At 44.7% G+C, this 17,243-nt stretch overlaps 1 protein-coding gene across 1 annotated transcript in view; it reads left to right on the top strand.

The window, feature by feature from the left end:
• Positions 1-3,150: 3,150 nt before the first annotated feature.
• SLC25A28 (solute carrier family 25 member 28) overlaps positions 3,151-17,243 on the top strand; it is a 48,416-nt gene continuing 34,323 nt past the window's right edge. Inside the window, exon 1 of the mRNA XM_085606315.1 lies at positions 3,151-3,652. Coding sequence (XP_085462441.1) covers positions 3,338-3,652 — 315 coding nt within the window. The 5' untranslated portion in view covers positions 3,151-3,337. The remainder of the gene's footprint in view (positions 3,653-17,243) is intronic.

Consider the following 17,243-nt stretch of genomic DNA (forward strand, 5'->3'; position numbering starts at 1 on the left):
GACAACGTGCCCCGACACCACCCCCACCAAGGCAAGGCTGAGCCCCACTCACCGGGCTCACTGGAGGACTCCGCTCCTTGGGTCCACGGGGACTTCAATGCGGTGGGGGCAGGCACCGACCATGTGCCTCGAGGCCCCCTCCGCCGTACTCTCCAGGCGGCTGCTGGCACTGCGGGGCTCTCCCTTCACCATGGGAGCCCCGCCGACTCTCCGCAGCACTTCTCCCGCTGGTCGGGACCTCTTTTCCTCTCCGACTTCACCCGGGCCCCCTCCTGGGATCCAGGACTTCAGCTGGGGAGCCTGCGAGGCTCTGGACGTCTTTCAGTGCGGGGCCAGCGCGGGGTGGGCTCCCGCCTGGCTTCTCTCCACACACAGGGCTCCCTCGTCACCACGGGAGCCCCTCCACACCACCGCTTCCTTCCGGCTCCCTCCTTCTGGCCGGCGGGCGACGCCGCCAACCAGGCGCGCTCCTGCCTGGCTTCCGGGTCACTGTGAGCAGCGCAGCAGCCCGGGGTTTTCTCTGCGCCCGGGTTGCGGCGGTGATTTCTTCCAGAGCACCCTTGGTGCGCGGGAACTCGGGCCTGCGGCGGTGATCTTGGGCAATTTTCTTCTTTCAGGGGCAATACGGGGTAGGCTCCCGTTTTTAAATAAAACGCCAATCCGGGTTAGGCACCCGCTCCTCTTGGTCGAACGCGAGGTAGGCTCCCGCTATTCTTAATTAGGCACAAGAGCGCAATAACGCAGGGTGGGCTCCTGCTGTACTTGTAAAACAACAGCCCTCCCTGGCAGCACATTAAATGCAGTGCCCCCGAGGCGCTAGGCAGGAAAGCCCAGGGGGGATCCCACCCACGTCGCAGCCTCAGCGCTGCAGGATCCACGCTCCTTCTCCACTGGTCATGTGAATATAGCGCTCACAAGGCGCTAGGGAGCAGGCAGAAAAGCACAGTCAATGGAAAGATAGTGCTTTCGCAGCACAGCGCTGCAGGTATCAGCTCCTCACCTCCTGGGCAGTGAGATAAAGCGCTCTTCTTCTCCAGGTGCTAGCCAGCAGGCAGGGCAGAGTTGCAGCGCTCACGAGGCGCTAGGTAGGAGAGCCTCAGGCACTACTGGGCAAGATCAGCGGTCAGGGGGCACTCATCAGTACAGGGTCGCAGTTCCTAGGAACAGTCATCCCCTATAAAGTAGCACTCCTCCTGGGTCACCGGTCTTCACTCCAGTAAGGATGGCTCTCACTAGCCCTATGGACAGCAGAGGGATACAGTTGGGCACAGGGGCCAGCACACAGGCCCATGCGGCGGTACCTCCTGGCAGAGTGTCCCCTCTCATTCAGGTCCACGCTCAGTCTGAGCACATGGCATCCGAGCTCCGCTATTTATACACCCCTCACCCCACCTACCAGAAAGGGCTGGAAGCTTCTGGAGATTTCCCTGGGGAACCGTTCCCAACTGGTTTTGGGGGAGGTGTAGAGCACCCTGTCTGCCAGGCTTCCCTCCAAAAGCTGGGGGGTGGGAAGCAGACAGCTAGACCGCCAACTCACCTCAGACAGGCGGCACATGTGCAGACAGGAATGGCGTCCATTTTAAAAATATCATTTCTCTACAACAGTACAAATAAATCTGCACACGCCATTGCGCAGTAGGTATTATTTCACACATGGTAAAAAGGCTAGGGGGAAAAGCGAAAAATTTTAGGACAATAAGGGCCAAGTCCAACAGATATAGGTGACTGATTATTGAATTTATCGACTTTTCGTTCCTTGGAAAAACGGAATTCGTACTGTAATTTGTTTTTGGCTCACATGAATTTAACTAGATAAAACATTTAAAACTTTTCCAGAGTCAGTGGTTATTTCCAATATAGTAAAGCAAAAATAATTCTATGTCATTTCACCATCAACTAGTTCCAACTAATAGGTCCATTGACCAGAGGAAAGAACTTTTTGATCAGTGAAAGATTAGCTAAGAATGTCAGGTAACTAATCTTATAAAGCATTTACAAAAATTGACCCCCAGTGGTATTTACTAGCCTATGTGAACGTGTGGGTTTATGGACCCTGGTGAGTATTTGGTGTTTGAGTACCTGAGGCTGGTAACCCACTGGATCATCTCTCAAGACTCCGGGGTGCATGACTGACAAGAGTGCAATCCTAAAAAAAACAGGGATGTCTGATCACCCTTGTTGACATGCATGAGACCACATCCAGAAATCTCACCCACCAAGGTCCTGCATAAAGTTGAGCGGTATAGTAAACGTGATGCTGAAACAGTAGCTCCATGTGCTTTAATATTGCCTTGCTCATCAAGTATTCTCCAGGAAAGTACTACCCCATACTTTGCATTATAAAGAAGACAGGATTATCTACTAACAATTTGACTCAAGCTCTGAAGAGGGCTCCACCCACATTGTTAAAAACGCCAAACATACCACTTCCGGTTCAGGCGGAAGACTTTCGATTTGTCTCGCATAGAATGTTGACTAGGTTTCTCCCTTTTAAAATTCCCTCCACTCTAATGCATACTAAGAGGGAATTTAGCCTATTTTATGTTAATCGCCTACTTTGCAGGCCACAAACTGTACATGTATGAATTGTTCCCTTCCGCCCAAAATCAGGAGAATTTTAATTTTAGCTGCGACCCTGATAAACTACTATAGGGTGGGCCTGAGTCGCGCTTTACCAAAAGTTAATTCAATAAAATAATGCACCCTTTCCTTTTTCGAATAGGAACAGCCCGATAGGTCCTCATATGCCAGTAGTACTACTGAAGCAACTCTCAAAACTTGTGCCAGTGTTAAGGTCAAATTGACCTTGTAAGTGCGACCTTGCAAATTCCCGATTCATTTTCCTACACGTGACCTCTGTGCCCGGTGCCAAAACATACTCTTTAAAGCATGACTGCTATTGTGCGGCATCACATAGGTCCCGCTAGAGAAACGTTATTAATTAAGCCGGTAGCTGGAATAGCATGCCCCAAGCTCAGACCCCTCATCCCTCTGCAGACTTTAACGCTGACTCACAAACAGGCGCGGAGGCTCGCCGCGCTTATATAAAAACAAACGAGGCTTGGCGTTCTGCTAATTGTCAGCTTCCTTACCCAACCAGAATTCAGGGTTGCGAGTTTTCCTGCGACCGAGCCTTTGAGCAGCAGCAGGTACAACCAATCGCCGCTTTTGTTGCTCAAGTGGGCTGTGCCGTGGATGTCAATGGACGCCATGGTGGGCGTGTCTTCAGGCCTCTGCCAGAGTACCCGGACTCCGGGGTACGAGAGGCGCTGGCACGGCGGTCGCGGGTCCGAGGCTAGGGGAGCGGTGCCCAAGGAAGAGGCCCGCGGACAGTGACATGGAGCTGGAGGCCGTGCTGAAGCAGCGAGCCTCCGCCGGGCCTGGAGAGCCGGGCCGCATGTTGGACGGTTGGGTTTGGCGGGGCGGCCGGACTACAACGGGGCCTGGAGGGGTGGGGGAGGTCGGGCCCGCCGAGGGTCGCAGAGCCCGGGAGCTCCGCCAGGTACCAGCCCAGCCGGATCAGGATGACCAGGAGGAGGGACTGGAGTACGAAGCACTGCCCGAGGGATCCACCGTCACCACCCACATGCTGGCCGGGGCCGTGGCCGGCATCATGGAGCATTGCCTCATGTACCCCGTGGACTGCGTGAAGGTGAGCGGGGACTGGGGTACGAGGCATGTGCTGCTGGAGGAAGGGGATGCTGGCTGGAGGGTTGGGTGAAAGCAGGTTTCCACGTAGAAAGAACAGGTGTGTAGCTCTTGTGGCTTGTTCTGTGTGGTAAAAGCCCTTCCTTGGCACTGCAGAGAGACAGGGTTTTAAAGATTATGAAGTTAAGTTAGGAATGTTTAGTCGGAGTTGCTAGATCTTCTTTTATTTGTTTGTGCTCGGCGTTCGTTATTTTCCAAACAAGCAGTGCGCGCGGGAGAGCTCTTCTAAAGCCGGGCTGACATTGAGATGACATGTTTTTGCAATTGAGGCATTATTCTGATAAACAGAGGTCTTTCCTCCCGAGTGCGGTTCTCGAGAGCTATCGGAAGTGGACTGAAGATCAGCAACAAGCCGTATTTAACTCAGAACAGCAGACGATCCTGTCCAATCACTGTCCTGCGCCGTATAAGTCTGTAGTGACATTTGTGCTGCATGACTTAAATTACGTTCTGCTTTGCAATCGTGAGTAGAAATTCTGCTTCTGGTGCCCTCGCATAAAGTAATGTGAATCTTATTTAACTCCTTCTTTTTGCACGGTAGAATGCAAAGATGGACATGATCAGTGACCCAATCCCTCAACGACCCTTGGTGCAAGTGTATTTCTTGCGTATTATTGCAGTTTCTTTTTCAGGGCATTGGTCTGCAGTGAAAGGGAGTGTAGGGTGTCTGGAGGAGGGACATTTCTTCTGCCTGTTAGGTATCGGTCTACGCGTCCCTGAGACGGCCTTACGTTCCTAGGCTAAGCGTCAATGTCCCTGATGGTCAAATAAAAGTAGGAAACCAAGGTTCCTCCCAGGGACTTCCTAGAGTGGGCCCTTGGTTTGGAGTTACTTTATTTCGTACGGTCCAGGGGAGACACTTATGAGTGATATACAAGTAGCAAACTAAATTATAGACTTCACTGATCACATGCAAGTAAAAATTGGTCGCAGAGGTAAGGTGTGTTTTCTTTAGCACTACCGCCAGTCAAGACCCACCATTCAGCGCCCTCTAAACTGAAGCCAGCTTTCTTTTGAAGTTCCTAAGTTTAAGGCATTGCATTATTTCAGCAATGAGTTGTCTGTAACCTAGTTGCTTCCTTTTGTCACAGATAATTACAGAGAGATCAAATGTGTTTTAGTCCTAAGTTTGAAACCGCAACAAGCATATATCTAATAACTCCGCCCTTATTTACATCAAGGCACCAAAGACCACATGATCGAAATCTCGGATTCCCCGAGTACATATGTTGCATGTTTGCTAATTTCTACTAGATTCTTTCCCAGTCTTCTATAATACTCCTAGTGGTAGCATTTGGCATACATAGCAGTTGTCTGATTTTCTGTTCCATGTTAAATTTTAGGTATGGTTGTATTCTCTTCATGCAAACTCACAGTGCAAACTACCTCCTATCTAACGTTTGAGAGTCAAGAAAAGCCATATTTAATTCCTTCCTGAGTGCCGGGCTTCACGTTTTAAGAAATTGGCTTAAGCTCCAACATGGACATAGATTCCAGTACCTCTTGTTTTAATTTAAAACGATCTAGGGCAGCATAAAATTCCTCCTAAAAATACAGGTTTATCTTTGCTCAATAAAAACATTCCTGCTAAGTAACCCCCTTAAAGAATTGACATTGGATTAAATCAACCGAAGGCACCAACGTAAAACGTATGCCACACCTAACACTACACTACACTACCTAAGAGACCTTGTTCTAAATGATTAGCAGCAATGGAGGCTAAGGTGTTGAAACTAGATCATCTCCGAATAACTTTTCTCTTGGTGGAGGCCATAACAGTTAAGCTAGTAATTGGCATGACCTCCATCACATACAATATGCATTGAGAGATTTTTAGGTGGTACGGCTGGAACTTAAAAAAAAAAGGAAAATACCTCTCTGGGCATTTTAGAAGGGTTGCTGCCCACTACCTTCTGCATATTATTTTTATAGGTAGGTACATGTTGCCTGAAGTTAGGTTGGTTTCCAGTTCAGATGTAGGAAGGCTTTGTGAACTTTTTTTTTTTTGGCAAAACATGGTTACCCAGTTACGTCTTCTATTTTTGTGCAGTGTTCTGCCATCTCGCATTGATCTTAGGTGGCTTGACCGTGGTACCTATATTAAATACCTTTGTTGGTGTAGAAGAGAGCATACATCCACAATAAGCGACACAAAATGCCAGTTCTCTTTATTGTCATGAGTATAAAGAACTATTGAAGAGAAACTTTGTTTTATCAGTACTTGATTTTATGTCAAACTCTTTTGTTTTGGAATTAATGTTAGCTTTAATATTTTTTTCAGTGCTTTATACAAAGAATGGGTTTGTCAGTATTTTAGATAAGTAAGCATCGGTAGGTTTGTATTAAAGATTAGAAAATGCTCATTCTTACAAATGGAAAAGTGTGGGAATTAATGGACTAAGGCTGTCAGTACAAGTCTTCTAAATACATTTCAAATCAGACGCATGAGCTTCTGGCCGAAATTGGATACAGAGCTGTGAGGACATACTTCCCTTGTGGGGTTTTCCCCAGGCACATTTCGCTTGGTAAAAGCAGGTGGGATTTATCTGTGGGAACTTCCCCGTAGTAGCGAGAAAATTGGAGGCACTTGCTAAGCAAACACTAGTTATTGTGTTTCTTCTCCTTGAGTGGGAAAACATTTTAATTGTATGATAATTCAGCATTCAGTGATTACAGTGCCCTTGTCACTGCTTTAATTTCCCTTCTGAACTCGTAGTAACACAATTTTGCTTCTTTCTATAATTTTGAAATGCACAGTGCAATAACTTTTATTATTATTTGGGGAGGGCGACTGCCCACTTAAAGGAATAATCATTACTCTTGTCAGGTGAACTCTCAAAGTCACTAAATTAACCTGAGATCAAAATCCTGGTAGCTATGGCACAAAGGCGACCGGCCTAATTTAAGGAAATACGTAAAATATTTATGCAGCAACAAAACTAAAAAACTCAAAATACCGAATCGTAAGAATCCCAAACAGAATTAAGTATAAATGGTGCCAATGACAGTCTATGGTTGCAGTAGAAAGCAACCTAGGTGCGATGAAGTGCGGGTCAGATACTCCAACAAGGTTGGTCCCTGTCAAAGATTTTATCTTATGAATTAGTCTTTCAAGTTCTAGTCAGCCAGTGGAGTACACTTCAAAACCTCCCAGGACATTAGGGGAGATACCCAGACATTGTCACAAGCAAATTAGAGACACCAAGAAAAAGGCCCTAGTGTACCGTGTCGAAAGAAGCACCAACAGCTGCAAGGAGATAGATCTTCTTGATAGTCAAGTATTTCGCCTCACCCTCAGCCACTTTCAACAACATTGCTGCCTCCCAAAAACTCTGCAATTATCTATCCAACTTCTTTCACAGCAAAATCACAAACCTATACAGCAACCTCTCACACCAACCCAACCAAAACGCTAACCTACCCACCAGCAACGAAGAAGGCTATCTGACCAAATGGACAATCCTCACCAGAAATGACACTGCAGCAGCTATGCAGACCGTTCACTCAGGGGCACAAACAGACCCATGCCCCCCACCACATCTACAACTTAGGAACAGCACCACATCATCATCACCTCCATCCCGTTCTCCACTTTCCCAGAGGAATGGAAACTTGCAAAACTCAACACTATCCTCGAAGCTCACATCCGAACCAAATCAACTGAGCAACTTCTGACTGATCTCCCTGTTCCCCCATCCAACAAAAGTGATTGGGAAAAAAGACAGTTAACAAGCCATTCACAACCCACCTCGAACTTCACCATCTTCTAGACCACACAATCAGGATTCAGAAAGAACCACGGCCACCGACTACAATTGAAATGTCCTGGACTGAGGGGAAAGGGCGGCCCTTCTCCTGCTTAACCACAACAAGAAGACTCAACAAAATTGGCATTAAGGGTCTGCTCTTACCGCATGGTTAGGCTGCCACCCTTCACATCAAAAACAAACTGATATGCGGTGTCCCAGAGGGATTGTCCCTCAGCAGCCCCACTTTTTTCAACATGTACATGACACTGCTCGCCAATATTATCGAATCACAAGACATCACCGCAGTTTCCTACGCCAATGACGCCCAACTCATCCTCCCTGAAGGAAAAGGCAACACCACCAGAACCAACTTCCTGACCATTGTAGCAAACTGGATGCAAACCAACTGCCTGAAGCTCAACTCCGACAAGATTGTAGTACTGGGGCCAACACCCATGGACCACTCAAGAAATCTAGGGATCATCCTAGAAGACCAGCTCAGCATGAGAGCTTAAGTCAACACTGTGAACCTCCTGCTTCTACATCTTATGCATTCTGCCAAAGATCTTCAAATGGTTTCCTCAGAACACCAGATGGCGTGTCACACAAGCAGTCCTCAACAGCAGGCTGGACTACGACAACACACTCTGCGCCCAAATCTCCAAACAACTCCTACACAGACTCCAAACCATCCAGATCGCAGCCTCAAGACTCATACTTTACCTCCCACGCTGCACCTACATCATACCGTACGTCAGGAAACTTCACTAACTTCCCATTCACTAGCGTAGCCAATTCATACTTTTACATGCGCACATACAAAACCCTACACAACACAGGAGCAGAATACTTGAACATCCGCATGTACTTTTACCAAACCATCAGACACATACATTCTGCCTCACTCTCACGCACCGCATCCGCAAAAGCAAAACTGGAGGTTGCTCATTCGCCTACATTGCACCCACGACATGGAACGACCTCCCTCAACACATCAGAGTTGCCTCCTCACCTGATTGAGTTCCGCAAGAACCTGAATCTCTGGCTCTTTATATAAGCATTTTGGGATCACCCACCTACACACCTTGCTCAAGAGCCTACATTGCACCCACGACATGGAACGACCTCCCTCAACACATCAGAGTTGCCTCCTCACCTGATTGAGTTCCGCAAGAACCTGAATCTCTGGCTCTTTATATAAGCATTTTGGGATCACCCACCTACACACCTTGCTCAAGAGCCTGGATACCCTCTTGGGTGATTAGTGCACTATACAAATCGGCATACCATAACTTAAATACTCATAGGGTGTGATGCTGTGGCCAACAGCAGGGTTCACGTCGAGTTGCTACTGGTCAGCAGGATACTTCCAGGAAAAGGCCTCTTGCAGCTTGTCTCCTTGTAGCCACAAAGGAAGTCGCCCAAGTGACCCTTGGAGTCCACTTATTTGTCCTGGGTACAAGAGGTAGCAGACAGTAGGTCCAATTCACTTCTTACCTCCCGCAGGTTCCTAGAAAGTGTTCTGAAGTGGGTGCCAGGAGATGCCACATTTATGTCTGGCATCATCTAATGGGTGGGATGATTCTTGGGCACGCCTGACCAACAGGCTAAAAGTTTGCAAGGACAACCCGGCACATTCTATTTGGTCTTGTTTACCTTACTGCAAGCATGCTCAAAGTGCCATGTCGGGGCATTTTCAAGATGAGGAGTCTTCAGCCCTTCTAAACTTGGGGTGTGTTGGATTGTCATTGGAAAATCACTGGTGTCCTCCCCCCCCCCCCCCCCCTCATCTAAACATCTAAACACTAGAATCCAGTTTGAGACAGGCTTTGGTTTTCATCATAGGACAGCTAGACCGGCTACAATGAAAATATCTTTTTGTGCCTTATTACTGTAACGGCATGGTAAAATTAATTTGCTGCATGTCCCACTTTTAAATACCATGCACCCTTCATTGTGGGGGACAACGTCTACACAGGCGTGACTTAATATTTTAAAGAGGGGTTTTCTTCTGTTGAAAAGCGTATTTTTGAAAGGCCATACTGCAGAGTTTACAGTGCAGCAATCGGGTTACATAGGAAAATCCCAAATCCATGTTTGTCCTGCCACTGTAGGAGATTAATTAATTGGTGCTGCAGTCCACTAGTGTCATTTAACTTCCACACTCTGCAAGCACTTTCTACACCACATGCTACAGAGTTTTATGAAAATAAATGTGCTGATTGGGAGTAAGTCAATCAAGCCATGTTTGGGCATGGTGGGCACAGACATTCTGCTCCTGGTTGGCAGGGGTAAAGTAAAATATAGGGTCCAGCAAAAGGTGAAAAATCTGGGTGATCACACAGAAAAGGTGAATTTCCTACGCATAGCATTATGACAACTAAGGAAAGAATGAATGTGTGGACTGATTTGGTTACCGCTGTTAGGAAAAAATACATCTGAGCAGCTCTTTGGGTGTTGTATGGTTTGTAAAATGTATTCCTTGCAAAGTTAAAATCTGTTCTCCCTTTTGCAGTGGGTAATGTACGTTTCAGAGAATAATTTTTAAGTAGTATATTTTCCTGCTTGTAACAGTGCTCAGGATGCATTCTATGGAACTGATTGATATCTTTTTTGATGATTTGCCCAAGAGGGAGGGGATGAGGTGTAACGGACAGAGCTGCTGACTTTGGAGCTGGGGAAACAGGTTTAGGTCTCTGCTTTGGCTCAACATCCTGTGATTCTGGGCAAACCACTTTATCTCCCTGTGCCTATGGACAGTGCCTGGATACCTTAGGTGATTAGCCGTGCCGTACATATCCAAGTATTTAATTACACCTCAGTGGTATCGGAGCACTATACAGCAGGTTTTGATGCAGATATGAAAGTCGAGGAAAATCCTTGACGGAGTAAGAAAAAAAAGGGATTCTATAAAACAGTTAATGTGAACAATGTCATCACACAGAAAGACAGTTAATGAGTCATAGAAATAAAAGGATGTGGTGGAGATTTGGGATGGTAAATGAAACGCATATGAAACTCAGTTTTGGGGCGACTTTGAGGTGAATCTGTTAGGGAAAGCTGACATTATCTAGGACAGTTGGTGGCCCAGTACACTCAACCCAGACCATATTCTAAAGAAATTGGTAAGGAATTTGGTTATTACAGTTGACAATATGCTCTCCATGAAAGATCAGGTCACCGCTGTTTGTGGGATTCGTTATGCAATCCTGCATCTACTTTGCAGGAGGTTCAGCTATCTGCCGATACAGTGCTGTAAAATCATCTTTCAGGATATTGGCTCTACCCACCTAGATTATGGGATTGCTGTGCATTTTAGCATTGCAGACTATCTTTTCTCTTGCTTCCAAACCTTCCAGAACATGGCTACCCATTTGGCCTGTAATCTGCAGGGCAGATCACCTTCTTTTCCCACTCTAAGTTCAGTCCCTGGGCTGCCAGTATGCAAACATGCCATAGTTAAACTGCTTTGTCATGTCCACAGAGCATCTATGCAAAAGGACCCTATTACTTCAGGGGTGTGGTATTCCTATAGCCCGACACCCAGGACACTTGGTTTAGAGTCAAGGACAAAAGATTTTCATGCATATTTTGTCCTTGGGACAAGTAAGCCCATGCCTCTGCAGTACAAACCCTTTGGCTGCCTATTTACACCACATTATAGATCTGTGACAGAGGGATTTCTGTAGGTAAGGTAAGATTTGTATCCATATGTTTGTGCTGTTCGAACTAGTATTTGTGGTTCATTAATGCACATCCTTTATTTTTAGGGTGAGCAGTCTAAGGAAATGCTGGATTGCACTACTAAGTGTTTCTAGTATAAAAATGTGTACAGACGTTGGTAAACATAATGCTCCTAGATAATTCTCTGATTAGTTGCGAATACCCGCAGAAGCTTGAAAGCAAGATTAATGATTCTTTGATTTCATAATTAAATGTTCACAAAGAATATTCAACTAGAAAAAATAACTTTCTGCTAAACTACTGAAGTTTTCGGCATCAATTCTTTGAAGCATTATTTAGTAATATGTGTTTGATACTTATTATTATTTCCCAAAAATATTCATAATGGAAACTCAGAGTAGAGCCAGTTTTGACTATTATGGTAAACCTGAAAATTAACAAACATTGGCAAAGCCAATAGGTCTGGTGTTGGTGGTCAGCCTTTTGGTTCTTATCAGTGCGCGTTTTGTTATGCCATCAGTTTTGAATAACTTTACTGTTGTGGGAGCTGCTGGTTACTCACCATTATAACAAAAACATTGACTAAAAGCAAGAATTATGTTTTGGTCTCAAAGTGCACATTGCCACAGTAGTTCTTGGCACTGAAAAAGATGTTGTGTGCCACTATGCTCCTTGTGAAAGTGGAGTCAGCAGCTAGATAGATATTTAATAAAATCAAAAGGTCTTGAACAGTAGACCTAATTAGTGACCCAATTTTTAAAGCAGGTCACAAAAATGCACCCATGGTGTGTGTCCTTCCGCAGTCTACTAGGATCCCCTTTCATGTAAATGCTCTCCGACTCTGACTGGCTGTGACAGGGTATCCCTCTGAGGATGAGTAGTCCCGGCTAAAAATTACATTAACATAACAGAAAATTATTATTATAAGGTGGGTAGAAAGCAGCATACAAGTGGGAGAGCCTGTAAACAAATGCACTCTAATGGAGTGCTTAAATTAAAATAAAGTTCCCAAGGGAGCAGTATGCAAGTTAATCAGTCAAAAGGATGCCAAAGAGTCTATGTTCTGGGAGTGGGACAAACGCAAGAAGAGGAAGGCTGTCCATCGAATAAATAGCAAGCAAATGTATGACAATCAAGCCAACCTATGGTAACCAGTGTGTCTGCTGCAATTCTTTTGCTTTGGCCACAGTAGGTTATTGCATCCCAGACAGCTGAAAAGCTGCTTGCTGGAGAAAGACTAAAAACTGTAATGTTAAATTTTTTTTTTTCTTCTGTCGGCCATTGATTAGCCAGAGTATTGAGAGCAAATTCCAAAGGGCACATCTAGGAGAGCTGACCATACCGCGTTTAATGTTCAAATGACCCTGCAAATGTGCACAACTTTCAAGATCTCGGTTTGTTAAATATCCGTCGGCAAGATGCACAAAAAAGGAACTGTATTGCAAAACATCAAAGGTGACATGGCAGTCTATGATTTCATGTCTTGGTTTTTACACGGCCACATTTTTCGGCCATGCAGTAAAAACCATTAGTGTGAGAATTTGGATGTTTTTATTAGGAAGGAAAGTGCTGTTTTATTTACTTCATTGGCTATTTAAAATAGAAATATGAGATTCTAGGTGGGTCAACCTCCCCTGTTCTGTCTTGAACAACAGGATGAACTGTATAGATAAGCACATAGCTTCAAATTCAGTTGTGGGGATGGCATCTTGCATCTCTTAAATTTAGATTTGACTATGCTTTTCGGATAAGTGTTTTAAAATAAATAAAGAACAGTGTATTTAAGCGAGCGACCGTAGTAACCGAACACAGACCAGCATTTCGCCCAGTATTTAGTAAGAATGCAACTCCATAATGGCAGCATTTTTTTTGTTTTCTCCAGAAGGCTGGCTCTATGGGATGCTTTGCATTGTGTGTACTTTATATTGTCGCTGGCCGTTATTATGGTGTGAGAAAACAGATGGCAGGGTGGGGAAGTGGACAGCAGGTGGGGGGAGGGAGTGTATGGGGTATGGGAAAATGGACGATGGAATGCGGGGGGGGGGCCCTACAGTGCCATGCATGGCCAAAAGATAAAAAGAAAAAAAAGTACTTTGGGCAGAGCGCAGTTAGTGGAAGGACACTGGCCGCAAACAGGAAGTTGTGCTTGGTCCATGCTCCATGGTGGGGACAGAATCCCTAAGAAGACTGCAGGAGGAGGTGAGCAGCTGGCAGGAGGCATGACCAGTAAGGAGCACGGAAACCAGGGTGAAGTAGAAGCCAACCAGTTGTAAGTAGTGGGTCCCTCTAAACCTACTCTAAGCTCTCTTAGGTTTCTCCTGCACGGTGCTTGCGCTGTGCTTGTAAAATCTCTTGTATGTAATATATCTTAAAAGGGGGCCTTTATCAGTTCCCATAGCCGAATTACTGTGTTAATTTGCTTTTGTGTGGAACCTATTTTTATTTTTTTATTTTCTCTTGGCTGTACACCTTTACGATGCGTCTACTAAAGCTTTTCACACTGTTTAAGCCCCATTCACTGTCCAGATTAGATCTCCTCCCACAGAAAAGGCAGACCGCTTTTAATAGTATGCTGGAATGTTTGCTGTTTATTACTTAGTTGTGGAAAGCAGACGGTTTAGCCTTCGAACTTTTGTGGCATTTCCTGTTCATGTCCCAGTACCGTTCTTTGCAATTTGTAGGCAATATCTGATTGATTCTTTTCAATGTAATCTATTTGGTCATTATGATAAAATTCTAAATGTAATAAACATTGTACGTTAAAAGTTCAGTTAATATACTAGAGCTATAATATATTATTACTGAACAGGCATCCACAAGTGCAGATAACTTGCAGACAACGGGGTCCTGATTTGAATGGTGCAGTAGCACCTGCCCAAAAGTTGTCAGAACTCCTCAAAGCTCATAATATTGCTATATTTGTCTACTAAACAGGCAGTCACAATTGCAGTTACCTTGCAGTTAAAAGGGACTTGATTTGAACGGTGCAGCAGGTGTCGTGGCATTTGGGCCAGAAACTCTAGGGACCCCCACGAAACCCAGATTATTGCTAAATGTTACTACTAAACAAGTCGGTCACAAATGCATTTATCTAGAAGGCAATAGGGTCATGATTTGAATGGTGCAGTAGTACCACGACCAAAATCTCTAAGCACCCCACTAAACACCTAATATTTCGCTACTAAACAGGCACTCACAATTGCAGCTACCTAGCAGGCACTAGGGCCATGATGTCAATGGTGCTGCAGATGCAGTGGCACGGGGGCCAAAAGTTGTCAGAACTCCTCTAAACACCAAATATTGCTACATTTAACTACTAAGCAAGAAGTCAGAAGTGTAGTTACCTTGCAGGCACTAGGGTAAAGATTTCAGTGGTGCAGCAGGTGCCATGACACCGGGGCCCAAAGCTCTAGGAACCCCTCTAAACACCAAGTATTGCATTAATTTACTACTAAACTGGCAGTCAAAAATGCAATTACCTTACAGGCAATAGGGTCATGATTTGAATGGTGCAGCAGGTGCAGTGGAACTGGGGTCAAACGTTGTCAGAACTCCTCTAAAAATGTAATCTTGCTATTACATCAATCGATTCTATTATTTCCCTCTTTTGTTTCATTTTTCAAAATGTGGCTATTACTTACCCGCATTATACCACTAGTAACAGCACAATATATTGCCTTTTTGTACATAAACCAGGCATAACATTTTAAGACTTTCTGTAACTTATATTGTACAACTACTCACCAAGCTGCAACTTGCAACAGCTTATTATTAATCATATAGGAGAAACCTAATGCATTTACCAATGCTAGTTTATTTAAATGGTTTTAGCTGCCTACGGTTGGTGAAACTTAAAGGGGAAATAGTGGGATTAGATCACCAAAAATGATGCACTGCCTGCACTTTTCTCTGGTTTTAGGGCGAAAATATAGCACCTCCTGTCAATGGTCTTTCTTCCCATCAATACTGAAACCTGCAAGAACTGGCCAGTAAGATGGCAAATGGGACGAGTCCCTGACGAGTTAAAATTATGTTTTCAGGCATGTGAGCAGGGCATAGGTGTGCCTGCTGTGGCACATTGTGCTTTTTCTTTCATTGCCTAACACAGAAATTCTTTCAGATACTAACTAACGATGACACATCGTAAACTACATGTCCTTTCACTGCCTGCAAATACGCTCCGAGTACAACAGGTGTCTCAGACCTCCGGGTAACTTTGAAATGTCAAGCATTTTACTCTAGGAAACTGAGTAATTCTTTTAGAGAGTTATAGTAATTATCCACTGATGGGAATACGTACAAGCTGGCAAAATGAAAAATATATTTTTTAATAAGGGATATTTTATAGAAGCCACACTTGACCTGGTATTTCTTATAAATGAAACAATGTATTAGTCTTCATAATGCCCCTCTTCAGGTTGTATAGCAACAGTAGCCGTATTTCGTCTTTTAGTACGTTGCTGATGTCACTGATCTGAGCATATTGATGGGACAGAGCAGGAGGAAACGTACCTCGAAGCTCTCTGGGTGTTCTCAGCACCGATTAATCCATGTTTTTCCTTTAAGAATAGTTACCCGAAAAGATAACAAAATAGTCCAGTGCACCACTTAGCTGATTATATTTAAAACTCCGAAATTGCTGGCTTTGCGTTGTTTTTTTTAGTTATGTCTTGAGTTGTAGTAGTTTCATGCAGCAGTCGATACCTTCTGTGCATCCTCATTATGTTGTAATGCGGCCTCGTGGCAAGTTGGTACTGACGTGTCCGGAGTCTTAATCCTGGTTTTGCCCCCTGATCGTGTTTTTATCATGGGTACGTTCTTTTATCTTTTAGCGGTTCCGATCTAGGAGTGCCTTATTACTTTTTATTGATGTAAACAAAACCTAAAAATACATTCAAGATGGTTTCGTTTTGGGTGAGTGCTGTAAATGAGAATCCCTAGATCTTCATTGTATAGGCAATAGAACGTGTATGTTGGGGAAATTCCTTCCATGCGCTTCTTCCTCTTTAAATATTTGTTCGTTACCGCCCCTGCTTTCTCCGAGGTATGCATTATTAGCACGATCTGCGCGGTTTGCTTTTTCTTTATCCAGATAGTTTATTTCTTCTTGGGTGTCGTGTTTAGAAAAAAGTAATGCTGTTAAGTTTGCCGAAAGAATACATTTCCAGTTCAGGGTGATGTTTGAAGCTCTCTTTACGCCACAGCCCGATTTTGACGAACTTTTTTTTAAACTCGCAGAATCTAGTCTTGAAGCATATTGTAATTATGGTGTTAAGCAATTAGTTTGTGGTTATAGGATTTCAGTGTATCTACCCCTTTAAAACATCTTGGCAACAGGAGAGTGTGCAAAAACATCGAGACAAGGTAATTCAAGCCTTTCTCCTAATCTGGTATGATTTGAAAGATTTGTGGTAGCTTTGTACAGTCAAGACAAGGGTAGGCGAATACTCGCAGTGCGGAAAGGTCTGAAATACCAACGAGTGAGCACAACAGCTTCCTGCACCCCTTCTTGCTTTAAAAAAAAAAAAAAATCTTTTTATTTAAACATCGGTTCAATTTTAGACATTACAGAGGAATCCACACATCTGTGCACTGCCATGACATAGGATGGGGATTGGTACATCATTACATGGAAAAGGAATGCTACGGGGAAAGGGGGTCATCATGTTCAATACAACGAGGCGGTGAGCATATTTCTCCACGGTAGGTGTTCCAAGGGCCCCATATTCTAGTCCACTTTTTGGGGCAGCCCCTGGCCAAGTAAACCGTCTTCTCCCTATACATAAACCAATCAAGGTCTTTCTCCCATGCGTCTATTGTGGGTGGGTGAGATGCACCCCATAGCTGTGCAATGTTCCTTTTCGCGATCATGAGCCCTAATGTGGTCCATTGTGTATGGTGAGTGTTGAGATCAGTAGGCTCCAAGATGTTTAGGAGACACCTTCGCGCCTCTGGTTGGAGATTGACTGAGAGTACTGTGTTGATAATGTTGTGGACCTTGCCCCAGAATGAGCTGATAGCAGCACACTCCCAGATTATGTGCATAAATGTACCCATGTGTCCACATGTCCTCTTGCAGTCCCCTCCATCAGCTCTCCCCCA

Source organism: Triturus cristatus, chromosome 1_2, assembly GCF_964204655.1.
Source record: "Triturus cristatus chromosome 1_2, aTriCri1.1, whole genome shotgun sequence".
Taxonomy (NCBI): Eukaryota; Metazoa; Chordata; class Amphibia; order Caudata; family Salamandridae; genus Triturus; species Triturus cristatus.